Source organism: Garra rufa, chromosome 1, assembly GCF_049309525.1.
Source record: "Garra rufa chromosome 1, GarRuf1.0, whole genome shotgun sequence".
Taxonomy (NCBI): Eukaryota; Metazoa; Chordata; class Actinopteri; order Cypriniformes; family Cyprinidae; genus Garra; species Garra rufa.
The window spans coordinates 51933536-51953340 of NC_133361.1; the positions used below are offsets into that span (position 1 = coordinate 51933536).

General features: G+C 38.4%; 1 protein-coding gene across 1 annotated transcript; it reads left to right on the top strand.

Annotated features, from left to right (window-relative positions):
• The first annotated feature begins 2978 nt into the window (after positions 1–2978).
• LOC141336777 (uncharacterized) lies at positions 2979–15311 on the top strand. The gene is made up of 24 exons (XM_073842507.1): positions 2979–3182; positions 6603–6772; positions 6867–7032; positions 7130–7306; positions 7448–7618; positions 7861–8010; positions 8159–8320; positions 8431–8613; positions 8811–8996; positions 9141–9308; positions 9619–9780; positions 9945–10115; positions 10463–10579; positions 10686–10819; positions 11043–11099; positions 11190–11238; positions 11317–11532; positions 11626–11765; positions 11845–11913; positions 12973–13103; positions 13188–13296; positions 13424–13498; positions 13604–13747; positions 13872–15311. Exons 2-24 carry the CDS (start codon positions 6635–6637, stop codon positions 13950–13952), a joined length of 3156 nt encoding a protein of 1051 aa, XP_073698608.1. The 5' UTR covers positions 2979–3182; positions 6603–6634; the 3' UTR covers positions 13953–15311.
• Positions 15312–19805: the final 4494 nt, after the last annotated feature.

The following is a 19805-nucleotide window of genomic DNA, read 5'->3' on the forward strand; positions in this document are numbered from 1 at the left end:
TGGAGGACCATAGACAGATCCCAAGAGGGGACAATGCACAGCTTAGGAGGGTTCAGTCTCCGGGCACCTCTGATAAATCTGCCACATCTCTGTAGGTCCTTCCCTTGGGAAGCACACCAGTCAGAAAACTTGTGCCATTTTAGGTCGTACAGTCACCTCATAGAGGGAGCTCTGGCCTGTACAAGGGCGTTTACCACAATGGGTGGAAGGTCTCTGAAGTCCTCCACTCGTCCCGGAGCAAAGTCTGTCGTGAGAACGCATCAGCCACAAGATTGAGATCACCTAGGATATAGTTGGCATGTAGAGACTTGAGTCTGTGTTAACTCCAAAGTAGGAGAAGGCGGTCCAGTTGTGACATGCGAACTGAGCGAACACCGCCTTGGTGGTTGATGTACCCTACTGTCGCTGTGTTGTCTGTCTGGACCAACATATGCTTGCCCTGAACCAAAGGTTGGAACCTCTTCAGGGCCAAAAGCACTGTCAACAACTCCAGGCAATTGATATGCTAGTGCAGCCAAGGGCCTGTCCAAACCCCTGAGGCTGCCTTCCCCTTGAATTAGACGTCCCAGCCTGTCTTAGAAGCATCCGTTGTCACCAGAATGCATCTAGATACTTGTTCTAATGGGTCCCCTGCCCATAGAAACTAAATGTCTCCCCAAGGCCTGAAGGTTTTGTTTTCATACTGGGGTGATGTTTACACGGAATGTACCTCGGTGCCATGCCCATCTCGGGACTCGAGCATGCAGCCAGCGCTGCAACGGTCTCATGTGCATTAGACCCAACAGTGTGACCACGGCTGAGGATGTCATGTGCCCCAGAAGCCACTGGAAGTATTTCAGAGGAGCTGCTGTTCTGTGCTTAAGTGCTCTCACGCATTTTAGCACTGACTGAGCATGGCCCTGTGAGAGGCATGCAGTCATAGTGACCGAGTCCAGTTGTACACTGAGGAAAGAGATACTCTCGTTGGGGGGAGTATGCTCTATTACCAGTTGACCTGAAGTCCCAGTTGAGCTAGGTGGTTGAGAACCATTTCCATGTGTGAGCAAACAAATTCTTGTGAGTGTGCTAGGATTACCCAGTCGTTGAGATAATTAAGAATGCATATGCCCACTTCCTGTAAAGATACGAGGGGATAGGGAGAGCCCAAAGAGAAGGACCTTGTACTGAAACGCCCGACCTTCGAAGGCAAACCGTAGGAACAGCCTGTGTCTTGGAAGAATCGGGGCATGAAAGTACATGTCTTTCAGGTCTATTGCCACAAACCAATCCTGTTCCTTGATACATGTGATCATGTGTTTGAGAGTTAGCATCTTGAACGGGAACTTGTGCAGAGCCTGATTCAAGACCCTCAAATCCAAGATTGGTTTGTATCCGCCATCCTTCTTGGGTACAATAAAGTAGGGACTATAAAACCCTTACCTCATTTTGGCTGAGCGGACTGCCTGAAGAACTGCAGCATTCTTACCCTGAACCCTGGTAAATAGAATGCCGCTGAACTTGGGTGGACGCCTTTGAATTGGATTGCGCAACTGAGTCGGATAGTTCTGAGGAGCCAACGAGAGGGAATGGGTAGATTAAGTCAATCTTTTTGACTCTGCACTAGCAGTCTCAAGGGGACCACGCCCGATGTACCTGGGGTGGAGATCTTGTAACTGATCTGAGCTAAAGACACCATGGCTGGCAATAAGAAGCACCGAAGGCCCCAGTGTGTTTTGCTCGATGAATCTGTCAGATTTTTTGACCGTTTTTGACCAGTAAATCGCCTGAACTCAGGGGATTGCCTGGATTCTCAGGAATGCTTCGAAGCCTGACGAGGGTTCCTTGTATCCTGAGGAAAAGCTGGCAGCGCCACCTTCCTGCGGGAACTGGACCGTTCGACGGGTCTAGCTGAAGGGCCGGCTTGCTGTGGGGCCTGAGCCGTTCTGGCAGGGGGTCGTCCTCGGCATGGAGCAGGTGGGGGTTGCTGCTTAAGAGGGGCAGGGCTGGAGCCTGACCCCCGTCGAGGCAGGATGTGCTTTATGGCCTAGGTCTGCTTCTTTACCTTGGAGAACTGCTGGGAAAATTCTTCCACATTATCACCAAAGAGACCAACCTGGGAAATGGGGGCGTCAAGAAAGCGGGCTTTCTTAGCATCTCGGCTAGGTTTAACCACAGGTGGCGCTCCTGGATCACCAAAGTGGACATCGCCCTCCCCAGAGCCTGCGCCATGATTTTTTGTAGCTCAGAGAGCATAGTCAGTCACCAAACACAGTTCCTGCACTAACTCTGGGTCGGGAGCACCCTCATGCATATTTTTTAACACCTTGACCTGATATACCTGAAGGATGGCCATGGCGTGCAGGGCAAATGCAGCTTGTCCAGAAGCCATGTAAGCCTTCACCACGAGAGTGGAGGAGAACTTACAGGTCCTGGACAGGAGTCTCGGGCAATTCCTGACAGATGGCGGCATTTTACAGGCAGAGATGGATCACAATCGCGCTGTCCACCTGGGGTAACCTCCATATACCCCACTGGACCCCCATTGAGGGTGGTAAATGAGGAGGAGATGGTATATTGCGTTCTGGCCGATAGAGGGGCTCTCAAAGCAGCTAGCTTAGTGTGAGAAGGCAGAGACTACTGTTCGTGCCTTTAGATCCAACAATGAAGAGGTGAGTGTTGCTGCTTCTCACAGAGAGACGCTGCATTTGGCTCCGAAGAATAAAATGAATGAGCAGATCTCACACTGGCCTATTTATACCCAGATGTCCCGTGGCCAGTGGCCAGTTATGCAAAATCTGCACACCCAATTTCATTGGCCTTTTCTGAAGATTTCAGAGGCATTTGGGCTCCCAAGAGCGATCCCTAGTGTCGTATCGTTCGACACAACATCAAAGTGAATGACAGAGAGGGAACTGAAAGTAGCCCGGAAACCGCGGATCTGCCGTCAGCACTCTGTACATGCGCAACTTAGTCACATGCCCATGCAAAACCTTTGCAAAACGAATAAGGAATTTAGTACATAGATAAATAAATAAACACGATAGTATTGAGTATTGGCGATCTCTCAGACTGACGATAGGACGAATATGAATATTGAGCATATTGCCTGACACAGGTGGAGATTATCTAGTGTATTTAAGGATCTGTGCGTAAGAGAGAGAGAGAGAGAGAAAGAGGTGATGAAACAAGGAAATAACAGCAAGGTAAGTACATTTAATCAATTTGTAAATTCAAGTTTAATCTTGTGTTATTGTGTCATGCAGATTTCAAAACAAAAGTTCAGAAAGTTTCGTTTTAGTACAAGCAGTGCTCCAAATGAGCCTACATTTAAGGCCAAAATACACTTCCCCTTACAAAAATTAACCATGGTTTTACTATAAGAAAACTGTAGCTAACCATGACTGTAGTAACTGTGTTTTTGGTGCGATCCTTGATTTTAGAAAAACATGGTTGTGATACCATAGTTTTACTACTGTTATACTGTAGGAATGCTATAGTAAAACTGTAGTAAACTATGACTGTAGTAACCGTGTTTTTTGTTTGTTTGTTTGTTTGTTTTTTTGGTGCATACCATAGTTTTCAAAACCATGGTTTTGATACTATGGATCTACTATAGTAATATTATAGTACTAGAGTAAAACTGTAGTAATCACAGTTTTACTAAAGTAGGTTGTATTACACTTAAAAAAAAGTTGTGCAATGAACAGAATAACAAATTACTTTATCTCTCCAGAAATTAACAGTACGTTTTATAAAATAAATAAATATAGAAATGTACACTACACTTACATGTTGCTTGTTTGGTCAGCAAAGCAAATAAACTTGGCTTAGTAATGCACATTTAAAGACACAGTATCATACTGTCACAGTCCATATGGAGAGATGGTGAGGACTCAAATGCAGGAAGTATGGGGTCTTTATTAAGCAAAATAAAACAAAACAACAACAGAAACCCCAAGGGGGAAGACAGGCAGGCAGGCCAGGATCTGGCGTACAAGGTACAACAACACACGTACATACAACTAGCGAACCAGCATAGGACAGCAAACACTGGTAGACACAGGTGGAACCACTGAAACAATAAAAAGGTAACAAAATGGGCAGGGTCAGACAACAGACTGGAGAGAGCACATGGCAGCAAACAAACACACTACAAGCCATGTGCTCACACATAAACACAGTGTCCTCTGGTGGCCATCCTTGATTCACCAGCTGAAGACTGTGACACACACAGCCTACATCCTTAAAATGTTTTCAAACACATCTGACACATCTGTGTATTCCATAATGCACATCCTACATAACAGATCCCATTAACAATCTTCATTTTAAAAACATTACTTTACAAATTAGGTCCTTTCATTTAAAAGGTTTTAAACATAATACAAAATGTATTTACAAGAAATGAACAGTACCTTTAAAAATGTTTAAAATGATATCCACTCACATGAGAAGAAGGCTTCAGTCAAATTCAAATCACTGGCCTAAAGCAAGCTGTTTTAACCTTTTCTCTGTAAAGGTGATCTGTGTTTCCAGAAATGTGTCCATGATGCTTCATCCATCCCAGTAGTCCGTAAGAAGTCCAATGAAGAATTTCATAACTGCCAGTAGGTTACAGTCCAGATTAGGCTGCACAGTTGTGTATTATTGACCCCATTTGGACTCATTTGGACCTAAGAAAGAGAAAGATTTTTGAAAACACCGCAATTATTACGGTCTCCATTGACTTTGTATAGTGGGAAGCTGCCTCCTTGTCACTTATAACAAAAATCAGAACAATGTCTAAAAGCTGTTATGTGACAAGGTCAACTGTAAACAAGCTATATATAAAATAAAATAAAGCGTTTTTATAAGCTGTCGACCTGAAAAAAAAAAATTAGTGTTTAAGAACAAAAGTAAAGTGCATGTCTTGTTACTCTGAGAACTACGCCCGCTGGAGGGAAATTTAACTGCGACAGTAAACATTCATTATTTAACCATGTCAAAGGATTATTTCACCACCCTGAAAGGAGGAGATATATTGAGAAACTACATTTTATTGGTCTATGTTAATGCACCTTTTCCTTACCTTCCTTTTGTTGGAGAAATGATCCAACTGAATGGCCCAATGCTCTCCATTGACTTTGTATTGCGGGAATCGGACTCCTTGTCATTTCTGACTTATAACAAAAACAGAACAGTGTCTAAAAGCTGTAGATCTTGTTATCTTTTTATTGTTCAAAATAGATCAAGCACAACTTACTTAAACCGCAACTTAAAAATACTCAGCAAAATACTTGTTTAACCATTGTGATGACCAAACGTCTCGACAAAGATAGTAAAACCTGACATTTTTTACATTGTAGGGTTTCAAACAGCTTATAAACCACTTGGGAGCCCAAACACCTCTGATATCACTGAGGAAAGGCTAATGTAACTGGCTAGCAAATTTTATATAGCTACTCCAGGTACAAATAGGCCAGTCAACCCAGTCAGAGGCAGTTCAGGTGTAGCTTTGAGGCTTTTTTTTATCTTTTTTTATGTTTTATGGTATGTTAATAATAATAAGTTGCTGATTTTGTTGTTGTTGTTTTCAATTGTATATTGACTGTTGTTTTCAAATAAAAATTGATTACTCGGTTTTGGTCAACCTGCTGGTCCAGTTTGAGTTTAACAGAGACCAGAGTTGCACCCCCGGTGGCCATTATGTACTGAACAGTGTTGGGTGTAACGCTTTACTGTAATTAAATTAGGCTACTTATCCACTGAAAAAGTAAAATAAAGTAAGGAATTACATTTTTAGGTTATATAATAACAGTTGCTTAATAAGTACTTGTGTTACATACCGTATATAATGTCAGTCATTCTAAAATCAATATTAAATTTGAAATCTAAAATTACAGTCTCAAGATAAAATTGAAAGCAGCGTCTTTAACCCTTTAACCCTACTTTCATTATTTCCTAATTCACAGAGAAACTAAAATTGATTGAATCTAAAAAGGGCCTACTTTTATTTATGTACACTGTGCTTTTGTAACATAAACACAACAAACAGGATGCCCTTTCTGCTTTTAAATTAACTAATTCAAATCGAAAACAAATATTCTCTGATTATGTAAAATCCGTATGAAGGTTTTCCCATATCTACCCATATATACAACTGTTCCAGCTATTAAAATAGTTCAGCTTTAAATGTAATGGCAAAGTGATTATATTTAGTTTTTTTATTTTATTGAGTTAGTTTAGAAAAATGTTTGGACCATTTTTTTTTTTTTTTTTTGTACGTTAAATATAAGTTTTAGTTTTTTAAAATACGACCAATCAGCCAGCGCCAGACTGTGAGTTGATCATAGACTGTTTGATCAATTTAACCTTTTCAAATCATCACGACTTGCCTAAAATAAAATCCATAGATATAAAACAGCTCAAGCATTACGGTGCTTTGCAGCAAGCTTTAGCCGATTGTGTGCACTGGAACGCGGATCTCTTCCAGCTGCACTGAAGGCACTTATGCACAGACAGAATAATTAGTAAAGTAATTTAAATACAATATTGATGATTTAATTAGTAAGTGTAATTAATTACTTTTTGAAAGTAACTTACCCAACACTGGTACTGAATAACTCTGAATCTGTTTTCTGCAGCACAAGCAGGAACCGCAACACCAACAAACAATATGGATTTGGGATTTTTCACAGATAAAATGTTGTTTGATTTTTTCCGCCAAAACAAGACAAAGATATCTACAATAGAAAATCCACTGATGTTTCTTCGCCTCCTCAAGGACAATAACCTCATTACAAAAGAACATTTTGTAAGCTTGATCTTAGAATTTCAGATTAATAATATGAGATATGTCAAGACTTTATACATCTCATAAACATTTATTTTCTCTTCTTTGTTTGAAGCAAAAACTGGAGAACAATGCTGATGATGATAGTTTATATCATATGTTGGAATTCATTGAAACTAGTGGAAAGAAGAAGGTTAGAAAGTTCTGGCAATGTGTAGTCCAGGACCATATTTTACAGCGTTACCTACAACTCTCTGAAATCACTAAAACTTTGAAGAATGGTGAGCATCTATCTATCTATCCATCCATCCATCTATCCATCCATTTGTCTGTCTGTCTATCTCCTATGATTTTTAATTCTAGTCCCTAATTCCTTAGTTCTTCCGAAGCCTAAGGAGTCAAACAAAATAAGAAAGAGTTCTGAGGATTGCAACACAGAGGGAAAAAGAGAGGTTAAAAGAATGAGGACAGAGAGCAGCTCTTTAAATAACCAAGCTGGTTCATCTTCAAAAAGCACTAACAGCCAAATTAAGACATCTGAACATGTGTTGAGAGGTAAGTTCACTGACAAATGGTAAAAAAAAAAAAAACTTTCTATTGGGCAGATAGCTCTAACATCAATCAATCGATTGATGGTCAATTAATATGTGTGTCTTTGTCTGAATAATTAGACTGACATTTGTTTCATTTTAAAAGTTTCTCCAGCTCCTCAGAACAATTATTTGGGAAATAATAACACGACTACAGTGAAATCAACTGAACAAGATGTAGGAAAAGAAAGAGAGAGCAACTCTGTAAATAACCAAGCTGGTCCATCATCACAAATCCCTAACAGCCAGAAGAAGACATCTGAAGATGTGGACAAAGGTGAGTTCTCTGACAAATGGTAAAAAAAAAAAAATCTAAGAACAATCAAATGGTGAAAAACCTGTCACAAAAAGATTCTGTGTTATGGCTTAATCTGATAGTCATTCCGTGATGTATAATGCATATAAAGTAGTATTTATAAATGTAGCTACATGTATCTATTTTAATGCTACATGTTTATGTCCGTGCTATATTAGACTGACATCTGCAACTGTGCTGTTTTATTTCTAAAACCTCTCCAGCTCCTGTGACTAAAGTGAAACCAAATGAACAAGATGTAGGAAAAGAACAAGAGGTTAAAAAAACAAGGACAGAGAGCAGCTCTGTGAATAACCAAACTGACCTGTCATTACAAAGCCATTACAGCCAGTTGAAGATACATGTGGAGAGAGGTGAGTTCTCTGACAAATAGTGGAAAAAAAAAACTATATATATCGGGCAGACAGTCCCAACAATCAATTGACCAATCGGCTGGTCAGTGTCTTTGTCTGTCTGAATAATTAGACTGACATCTGCAGCCATTTTGTTTCATTTCTGAAGTTTCTCCAGCTTCTCAGAACAATTATTCAAAGAACAACAAGACTACAGTGAAATCAACCGAACAAGATGTAGGAAAAGAAAGAGAAAGCAACTCTGTGAATAACCAAACTGACCTGTCATTACAAAGCCATTACAGTCAGTTGAAGATACATGTGGAGAGAGGTAAGTTCTCCGAGAAATGGTGAAAAATCAGGCAGACAACTGGCTGGTCCATATCTCAATAATTAGACTGACATCTGCAACATACTGTTTTATTTCTAAAACCTCCCCAGCTCACCAGAATCACTCTGTGAGGAAGAACAATGAGACTAAAGTGAGATCAAAAGAACAAGATGTTGGAAAAGAACTAGAGGTTAAAAAGATGAGGGTAGAGAGCAGCTCTGTGAATAACCAAGCCGGTCCATCATCCCAAATCACTAACAGCCAGAAAACGACATCTGAAAATGTGGAAAAAGGTGAATTCTCTGACAAATGGAGAAAAAAAACTAAAAGTCTAAGAATAATCAAATGCTGAAAAACCTGTCAGAACAAGATTCTGTATTATGGCTTAATGAGATGCTACGTAGCTACATGTTTATGTTTATATTCATGCTATATTAGACCTGCAACTGTGCGGTTATATTTCTAAAACCAAACTGTTTTATTTCTATAGACTCTCCAGCTCCTCAGAATCATTCTGTGAGGACGAATAGTCAGACTAAAGTAAACTCAAATGAACAAGATGTAGGAAAAGTACAAGAAGTTAAAAAAATGAGGACAGAGAGCAGCTCTGTGAATAACCAAACCGACCCGTCATCACAAATCACTAAAAGCCAGTTGAAGATACATGTGGAGAGAGGTGAGTTCTCTGACAAATAGTGAAAAAAAAAAACTATATATATCGGGCAGACAGTCCCAACAATTGACCAATCGGCTGCTCAGTGTCTTTGTCTGTCTGAATAATTAGACTGACATCTGCAGCCATTTTGTTTCATTTCTGAAGTTTCTCCAGCTTCTCAGAACAATTATTCAAAGAACAACAAGACTACAGTGAAATCAACCAAACAATATGTAGGAAAAGAAAGAGAGAGCAACTCTGTAAATAACCAAGCTGGCCCATCATCACAAATCACTAACAACCAGAAGACAACATCTGAAGATGTGGAGAAAGGTGAGTTCTCTGACAAATGGTGAGAAAAATCAAAGAAACCCGAATAGCGAAAAACCAAAGAGCTTCTGTGAGGCAGCTCTGTCTTGTGTCACAAAAAAATGTATAATGTAGTAGTATTTATAAGCACAGTTACATGTATATTCTATTTTAATGCTAAAAGTTTGTTTATGCTGTTTAGCTATCAGGTAGACAGTCCCAACAATGAAACAGTTGATAGGCTGGTCAGTTGATATGTCTGTGTTTGTGCATGTCTGAATAATTAGACTGAAATCTGCAACTGTAATGTTTTTTTTTTTCTTTTTTTCTAAAGACTCTCCAGCTCCTCAGAATCATTCTGTGAGGAAAAACAGTAAGACTATTGTGAAATCAAAAGGAAAATCAAGGACAGAGAGCAGCTCTGTGAATAACCAAACCGACCCGTCATCACAAATCACTAACAGCCAGTTGAAGACATCTGAACATGTGGAGAAAGGTAAGTTCTCCGAGAAATGGTGGGGAAAAAAAAACTATTGATCGGGCAGACAGTCCCAACAATCAATTGATCAACTGGCTGGTCAAATGATCTGTCTGTGTCTATATCTGAATGATTCGACCGACATCTCCAGCCATTTTGTTTCATTATTAAAGTTTCTCCAGCTCCTCAGAACAATTCTTTGGGAAAGAACAACAAGACTAAAGTGAAATCAACTGAACAAGATGTAGGAAAAGAGGCTAAAAAAACAGAGAGCAACTCTGTAAACAACCAAGCTGGCCCATCATCACAAATTACTAACAACCAAAAGAAGACATCTGAACGTGTGGAGAAAAGTGAGTTAATTGACAAAATGTGAAAAAAATGTAAGAAAAATCGAATGGGATCAGAAAAAGCTTCTGTGCGGCATTGTGTAATGGCAACAGTCATATCGAGATGTATACTGCATGTTAAAGTGGTATACTGTAGTAGTCTTTGCCTCTATTTTTAAATGGCTACATATAGTTTGGCCTGTATTAGAGAAAATCATCATCTTGTTCATATGTACTCATATTTTCATTCTTCCTTGTCTATTGCTTAAAATATTCTGTAAAATAACACTCTCACTGTGTTCCCTGGTGCCTGTCCTATTCTTGTATTTCCATTCTCTTCAATGTGTTTTCTTACACTTTTTCTTTCTCAGCATCTCCTGTGGAGAAAGAAGACAAGCAGATTTGGACGAGGCCTATTTATAAAACCCAGCTGCCTATAAACTGTGGGAATAAAGAAGGCACCCTATTTCGCGAAAAGCTGACCAAAGGTTTACCATCACTGAGTTTTTACTAAAATTGTTATTTATTTGATCACAGTATGTATTTGCCATACTTTTTATGGGTCTGAATGCATCCCATCTTTCTCTTCCCTAGGAGAAGAGTGTATTTTGTTCCACGGACACTGGTTCACCCCAACTGGTTTTGAGAAGTTTGCGGGGAAGGAAAAGGTAAAAAACTGGAAATTCAGCATCCGTTGTGGAAGCACACCACTTAAGAAACTCATAGAGGTAAATAATATGGACACTTACAGATGCTGCATACGCTGACTGTTATTATTATGGGTCTGGTAATTAAATTAGGCAGATAGCATTTATGGTTATTTTATTTATATACTTTAAGACATATTAGTTGTATTTATTGGCTTCCTGCATCCCTAATATACAATATATTTTTGTTGCCTCACTATCAAGTCTATGATTTGACATCACTTCCTTTCTTATTTTTTTTCAGGAGGGGCATCTTCAGTGTCCACTGATGAACAAAAGAAAGAGAAAATGTGTCCAAAAAGTACTTTGTCTCTCTATGTGTGATATCAAGTTTTTGTTATCCTTTTTTTTTTATTTGACATTCATTAAGTGACATTGTTCTTTCCTGCAGAACATGAATAAGCAGTTTCCTCTCACCTCAAACAGAAGATCCAGTAAAGGTGAGTAGCCATCATCCTCGCTCATTCACATGCTCTCTGCTGTCTGTCTGACTGCAATAATGTTTTTTATTCCTCAAGACTCAAAAACAAGCTCTGGTTCGATGGAGGAAAGTGATGGTGAAGATTTCCAGGAGCAAGGAGGGAAAGGAGGAGGAACAGAGTTTAGAGGGAGAGTTGAGGAAGAAGAGGAAGAAGAAGAAGACATGGCAGATCTGTCAGTTTTCAAGGCTTCCTCTTTACCAGTCACCTGTGTTTCACTTACTGGGACTCTCTACAAATACAGGTTTGCATCAGGTACGTTATTGCACTGATTTGTGTAGAACTTACTTTGTTTTGTCTGTGTCGAAGGATTGAGTGGGAAGTGTTTATGTTTCTGTTGTGTTGCAGGGAGTCGTGGGAAGTGTATACGTACTGAGGAAAGATGGTTCACTCCGGAGGAATTTGTAAAGCAGGAATCGACTCTCACTGATGGACACTGGAAGAAAGATATACTGTGCCATGGAAAAACACTTAAATTTTTACTCCAGGTATTAGACGGGTGAGAGCAATAAAAAAGCTTATTGATTGATCGATTGATTGATTGATTGATTGTTTGATTGATTACAGAAAGATATCCTCTGCATCCATTTGTCTCAGTGTGAATGTGAGAAATGCTGTATTCCAGAGAAAGACTCGGTAAGAAACATACCTGACATATTTAAACATAATCCATCATAAAAATAATTTGATATTAATTTAAATTCTTAACAGTCTTTTAAATGTAAACATTAATGTGTACATGATCATTAAACTCACTGTCATAGACTAAATGCCTCAACTCTGCAAAAAGTGAAAGCACTATTTACTCGCACAGTAACAAGATCGGCAGTTTAAGATTAATTTATAAGCACAAAACACTTCTACTTCTCCTTTCAATATAAATTAGACTTTATTGGATAAATCAAAAACATATAAACTAGTCTAACACATAAACACACGCATTCACACAAGTTGCGTAAAGAGAAAAAGTGAGGAAGGAATGAGTTTAGGAGAGTGAAAATATGAAATCCCAAGTTTATTGCAATTTATGCAATTGCTTAGACTTGAAGAACCATCAGTCATCTAATAAACCCTCGCATTGAGGCTATTAAACTTTATATTAAATGCACCCGTTCAAGAATGTGGAGGTTGTACTTGCATTGCCTTTGTGTAAAGGGGTTCCCTTTTGTTGTTGTCATTGCAGAAAGGGGGTTTCCCAAGGTTGTTGATTGGTTGGAAGTTTTGTGGTCGTTCAATGTGAAGTCTTGGGCGTTGGCTGAAGGATGATGCGGAGTTAACTTAGAACACTAAATTCTAAGCAGAAAAGAAACTAAAGTAAAAGAAAAAGCACTCAACGAACGCAAAATTTAAAGGCAAATGCAGCGGCAAGCGAGCATGGCTTTTTTTTTTTGTTGCAAGTTGTTCAAAGTGAAGGAATTGATTGTTAAGGCTTACTTCAGGCTGGCTGGCTGGCTGATTTACGACCATGTGGAATTCGGCTCTTCGTGTTTCAACAGTTGTGATTGAATTTTAAATTGTCTGATTCGCTCTGATACGCAATCAGAAGCATCAAGCATCAGGTCCCAATCAGTCACCGTGCCAGACCCAGTGCCCAAGCCCATTGTGGATATATATACAGTATATATATATATATATATATATATATATATATGAGATGATCAAATGTTATGTTGTGTTATGTCATCCCCTGACTAGATGGCCCAGAACAATGATGACGAGTGTTACGTGTGTCGCTCTGAGGGAGATCTTCTTGTGTGTTGTGACGAGTGTCCACGAGCTTTTCATTCACACTGTCACCTACCAGCTGCGGACGGAGACTCACCTGGGTGAGAGAGAAACAGGTTAAGTCATTAAATCAGCAAGTATGTGTGTTGTACATTCATCCTGTGTATGTGTGTGTTTGCTTGTAGGGAATGGATTTGTACCTTTTGTACGTTAAGAAACAGCCAAAATAGGCATGACTCCACTAACATGTCTGAACAAGAGGCTTTCAATGCCCCAGTGGCTCAGTACATATTGGTAAACACAACATTTTGTAACAGCCTTTATTTCCTTAAAGTACTGCCTACATAGGCTGCTCAGCAGGTTTAGAAACAGAACAATTATAGGCCTAATTGTGGATATGTGTGTTGTTTGTCATCTTTAGCACTGCCACTACCTCCTGTTATGTGTGTACAGAGAGGACATCCAGAAACTGTTTTTTAAGGATCCACACAAAACGGTGAGATTTTCATTGTTCCTTCTTGTTGTCTTTTATATTTGCTATTCTTTTCATGCCTTTGTTTAATTTAAAAATAAATAATACATAAAATAAAATGACATCCAGGTGCGCAGATACTCTGAGTTCATAACTCAGCCAATGTGGCTGGACAAAATAAAGCAGAAGTTGGAAAGTGGCGCGTATCAGACAGTAGGAGCATTCATCTCTGATCTTCAGCTCATTTTCAGCAACTGCAGCACGTTCAATGGGGTAAGATCTGGAGCATGTTACACAATTAAGTAATCACCCAAAGCTTGTTAAAAAAGCTTGTTTTGTGTGACATGTGGTTTATTTATTTATTTTATGTTTTATTTTGTTCTCTTGCTCTTGAAAGGACAATAGGTTTGGCCGAATAGGTGCCAGGCTGAAGCAAATGTTTGAGAAAGAGTTCCAGAGAATCTTCAGTATCCAATAACAGCTCTTACAAGTCTTACAAGTTTCAAGATACAAGCTGGATAGCTTTGAATATTTTTTATATCTCATTATAGTGTATGTTAGATGCATTAAATTTTTAATTTTGCAATTTGGAGAATGAATATATGCTGTATATGACTTAAGCTGGTTGCACACTATACAATTTTAAAGCCTGATTCGCACCCCTGAACAATCGGGGGCTTGTTGCAAACAATTTTTTCAAAAGTGAAAGGAGGAAAAAGGACTATAATGACTTTACTTGATCCAGGCAGCTCAGCAACATTTTGCACGGCGCTTCTGATGAAAGAGTTGAATACTCCTGTCTTGGATGAAAAATTTATATACCATGAGTCAGAAAAAAAAAAAAAACAGTTTCTTGTTACAAAATCTTTGGACTTGAAGTATGCACTGAAGGGAGATGCTTATCTGAAAGTGTTGGTCACAGAGGGAGAAATCACATGCTCTCCAACCTACAATGAAAATATTGGATACCGCATACCAATGCTGCATGTAGAAAAGTAATCAAAAATGCAAATGCAAATGCAAGTTTGTCAGCGACTACTCCACAGGCCACGTGAGCAAAACATGTCTGATCTACCTATAGACAGAATCTCTGTTGATCTTCCTCCTTTTACATACACTGGAGTGGATTACTTCAGACCAATTGAGGTCAAAAGAGGACAGAATATTGTGAAAAAGCATTATCTTTACCTGTTTGACATGTCATGCCATATAGTGTATATTGATTCCTGCATAAATGCAAATCAAAGATATATATGTCAAAGGAGCCAAGTCAAGGAGCCAAGTCAAGGAAAGCAGGCCAGATAATGGAGCTAACTTTGTTAGTGTGAATTGCAACAAGCTTTGAAAGCTTGCACAGGATGAAATAAAGGGGACTTTCAGCCCACTGTATGCTGCCCATCATGGTGAAGTCTGAGAGCGCTTACTGCAAGAAGATGCTTTGTTCAGTTGTGACACTGTCACACAGGACACATTTTTTAACCTGCTCAATATATTATGATTTTTTGGATACTTGAGTTTTAATAAGTTTTCATGTTGTCTTGGCCATTTTATTCCTCTTAAACATTTAAATTTGTGTGTATGTCTTTAAGTGAGTTTGGGTTGAAAACAGGAAATAAACATTTAAATGAGGCAGCATGTCAAATAATCATGGGCATTGCTCATGACCATTTCATGATCACCTGAAAACTGGATTAGTTGCCTGCTGGTCAAAATTGTGTAAATGCAACAAAAACTCAGGCTAAAACATGCATAAAAACAGCTTTTAAAAACCCATTGCAAATGTTTTATTGAAAGTATAGTACATTAAATACAATAAAAATGATAAAACACCATTAAATACGAAGTGTCTGTGTGTGTTTTTTTTATTTTTTATTATTAATTAATTTTTTTATTTGTTTTATGGAGAGCTTGTATGTAGAGGCCAGTAAGAGACTATTTACAACTTCTAACCCGTTTGAAATGTCTACAAATTGATAAAACTGATCCGAGAACAGGTAAAAAACATACACGATGGCTCAATTATCTTAATGAACTCGCATGATTCCAGTGTTGCCCATATTTAGTGACTTTTCAGACCCCCTTATCGACTTTTTTTTTCCAAAAAAATGGCAAGACAAATCTAGCGACTTCTTAGACAAACCTTAGCCTATTTCACTCACGATAGGCCTGGCAGCCAATTTGGCCCGCTGACATTTTTCTTATTATTATTTTATTTTCATATTTATATATTGTTGTTGTTGTTTCTGTTGCCTGCCGAATGTACTAAAGTGATTATTTCGCCATTCAATAATAATACTCTAATAAATCGTAATCCGGTTCGTCTTGACTGACAACCAACTCGCAACGCGCACCTCCGCCCATCCGCGCGTCCGCCAAAAGAATGCAAGACTCGAGAATGGAGCGCCCAGGTGGAGCAGAGGGTCGAAACTGTCCTGTTCAGTACTTCATTTACAGGTCAGATACATCTGTAAATAGACTATTGTAGTTTTGTTTTCTTAGTTAAGCATGAAAACTGCTTGCAAACTTTATCAATAGCAGCCAGTTTGCTGCAAAATTAACAAAATGGCATAATTTTGTAAAGAGTAGGAATTTAGCAGACAAATATTCACATTGTTTTATACCACGTTTAGAGGGAGCTAAGGCTAACAACAATACAACCCTTACAAAAATTAACCATGTTTTCACTAAAAACCTAAAACTACTTACTATAGTTAAACTATGGTAACCACAAATTAAAAAAGGTTTTGCTACACTTTATGGTATTTGTAGTAAAACTCTGGTTATACAAATTGTAATCAAAATGCCAAACAAACAAAACAAAACAAAACAAAACAAAACAAAACAAAAAAACACAGTTACTACTATACTTTCACCATAGGCCTTATTAAACCATGGTTAATTTTCCTAAGGACAAAACATGACCCATGATAATGCAAAAAAAAAATTCAGTATTAGGATTTTACTAAAGATATATTCAAGATGTAGCTATTATTGTAGGACAACAGTTTTGACATTTGGGCAAGATAAAACAATAGCACATGCACAATAACACACAAAATAATCTTTAATTATTTTGCTTGGCACCAGCCAATGGATGGGCACCAGCACCCTCTCTCTCTATCTGCATATGCTCTGTGTAGTGAGTGGCAGAGGAGCAGCACTTTAAGATAAAAAACAATATTCTGTTGCTTCTGACTCTATTTTGCATGCAAGTATAGCCGAAATCACAGCACAGCCATTGTCCTTACTGTATGTGTATTTGATTTCAATATATGTCGTGACTATGAATCAGGGTTTTAGTGTAGATTAATATTTTCGAGGATTTCATATTTACCCCTTTGTCTGGAAAAAAAAACAGACAAACAAAAATAAATAAATAAATAAATAAAAAAAAAACGCAAAATATATCAATATATCTATGAAATATATAAATGAAAACCGTTTTATGGAGAATTTGGCTGCATTAAAATGCAGTATGTGAGCACAGAGAGGCAAGACAACAGGACGTCATGAATATGCTAATTAATGTATGACGTCATTTAGCGATATTTTTGGCGTTTTTTCAAGCTGGGTTTAGCTATACTTTCCATTGAAAAAAATTTGACAACTGCATGATTCACAGGTTTACATAGATCGCCCCCAACCCAAACCATTACATTTTTGAAACGTTTCGAAACAGTTATGATGAATTGAAGCCTGAAAACTGAAATCACACGACTTTTTCACATGACAGTTTGATACGTGCTCAGAGCCTCTGTTTGGAACCAATTGATTCACAAAAGTTTCAAAGCTTCATGAAGCAGTGCTTCGAAAGCACCCATCACTAGTTTATACACCGGTGGACACTACAGCACACTGTTTTAGGGTATGGAACTGAAAGACTGTGCTTTTAACAGCCTTTTAAAGTTATTCTAGTTTAATTGTGTTGTTTTAAGTCTCTTGTGAATATTGTAAATACATATTTTATTTTCACTTTTAACGTTGTATGTCACGTCTTTTTAAACACTTGAAGCTCTCACACAGCATTATCTGAACCCATTTTAACAATTGTAAATTCGACCAATAGGGCTGAATTACCCATCCTCAAACTATTTAAAGGGATAGTGAAAAATGAAAATTTGATGTTTATCTGCTTACCCCCAGGGCATCCGAGATGTGGGTGACTTTGTTTCTTCAGCAGAACACAAACGAAGATTTTTAACTCAAACCGTTGACGAGCCAGTGCGCATACACAGGTAACGTGCCGGATGCTGAGTGCACATTCAGGACATTTGGACACTGCTGTGTATCAAAAGTAAAAATTATATAAATGATCTAAAAAAAAATTATATATGTACTGTTCAGTTTCTCACAAAAAACAATCGTTTCGTGTCTTAGGACATCAATGTATCGTCACGAGCCACAGGGTATAATGTGAGTTTTTTTTTTTTTTTTTTTTTTACTTTTTAAAGGTTCGGTGCCCAAACAGACTGCAACAGTTTGAGTTAAAAATGTTTGTTTGTGTTTTACTGAAGAAACAAAGTCACCTACATCTTGGATGCCCTGGGGGTAAGCAGATAAACATCACAATTTCATTTTTGGGTGAACTATCCCTTTAAACAACCTTGAGGCACTAACCCCGAAACCACATTTTTCAGCTAAGAGCCAATGCTATTTTACCTCCTGGACTCTTTGAAAGGGATGATATCTACAGTTGTAGACGCTGAAAGCAGGTGCAAAACATATAGTAACCCTGTTTTGGAGAAGATGGATCAAAGAATATCTTGAATTGATGCAAGAGCATCAAAAGTGGAATGAAGTATACATTCAAGTCTGAAGACAGTTTAGAGATATTTTGTTTGCTGTAGGTGTTCCCTTTCCCATTGTCTTTCATGCTAATTACCGTCTGTCCCCAAAGGCAAACTCTCCACCTCCACAGGCATTGATCGATGTAAATTCAAATTAGGGTTGTGCCGATAGACGATAGTATCGTGTATCGACGATAGTCAGAGATATCGCCTGTTGCTGATGCCTTTGACGATAGTTAGACGATTATTATTTTTATCCGTCAACAAAGAACTTAACTTTAGCAATGCAGCACAGAGAGTCTGTTCTAGGATGCTTCAGAAACTTGCCGCGGTATAAACACACGCATAGAGAGGCCACAGCGCCTTAACGCACCTCGTGCAGTGAAAATGGGAGATTTTCATCATACAGTACGGTGGTAGATTCTAAAGGGAGTGTTATATTATATTAGCATTGCAGTCATTAGGATAACAGAGGTAGTAAAACCTGGTTCAGGCTGAATTAATTACGATGTATCATAATCAGTCTGTATATAGTAAACATAAACATTCATCTCAGTAATGTCTATAGGCGTTAATTAGAATTACGATGCGATCAGATGGCGCTAAAAATACGCACGTGAATTACACGCGCATCACTTCTCCGCATTCAATATGAACTGAACTACACCATCACCTGATGACAACGGTCAGACATACAGCGGTAACATACTTGCAATATGACGGGTAAAGAAAGATTCATTCATTTACATTCTGGCACGCACATTTACAACTCACTCACTGACGATAGCAGAGAATGAAACCGAAAGTAACTTGAACAACTCCGGCAGATAGCGCTCTGTACACGCACAACTTAATCTTATGCCAAAAGAAAGTCTACCTTTACAAAACGAATAAGGAATTTAGTACATAGATAATTAATTAAATTAGCACGATAGTATCGTGTATCGGCGATCTCTCAGGGTGACGATAGGGCGATATGAAAATTGAGCATATCGCCCAACACTAATTCAAATGTTTAGTTCCTGTCTCCATACATTTTTACCTCACTAATAAATAAATAAATTACCTCACTAATAAATTGTTAGATTTGATTTGATTTTATTCTGATTTACTCTAAAATTATTTTCATGTACGTGAAGGCACATGTTCCCACAAATCTGCATGTACATGCTAGATCTCAGGTTTGAGCTTTGGGGACATCAGGTGAAATTCTAGATTTATGACTAACTGCTTGACTTTAGTTAACCACAACCAGAAATAATGACAATAGTCATTATTACATAGTTTATAGTCAGAATTACTTTCAGTAATATAGTTCAGGTCTGACTAGGCATCAAACAGTACTAAATTTAACAAGCACATTCTACAAAACCCCACCCCTAATTCATAAAACTCATTAGTGCAAGAAGGGTCAAAAGTGCTCCTTTAGTCTGCTTCTAAAGTCCATTGTACAGGTTACCCATGATTTTTGACCACTTGATTCGAGCGCTTTCTTTCCAACCATAAACTCCCAGCTCCATTGAGTCTTCCATTTCTTCCCGATC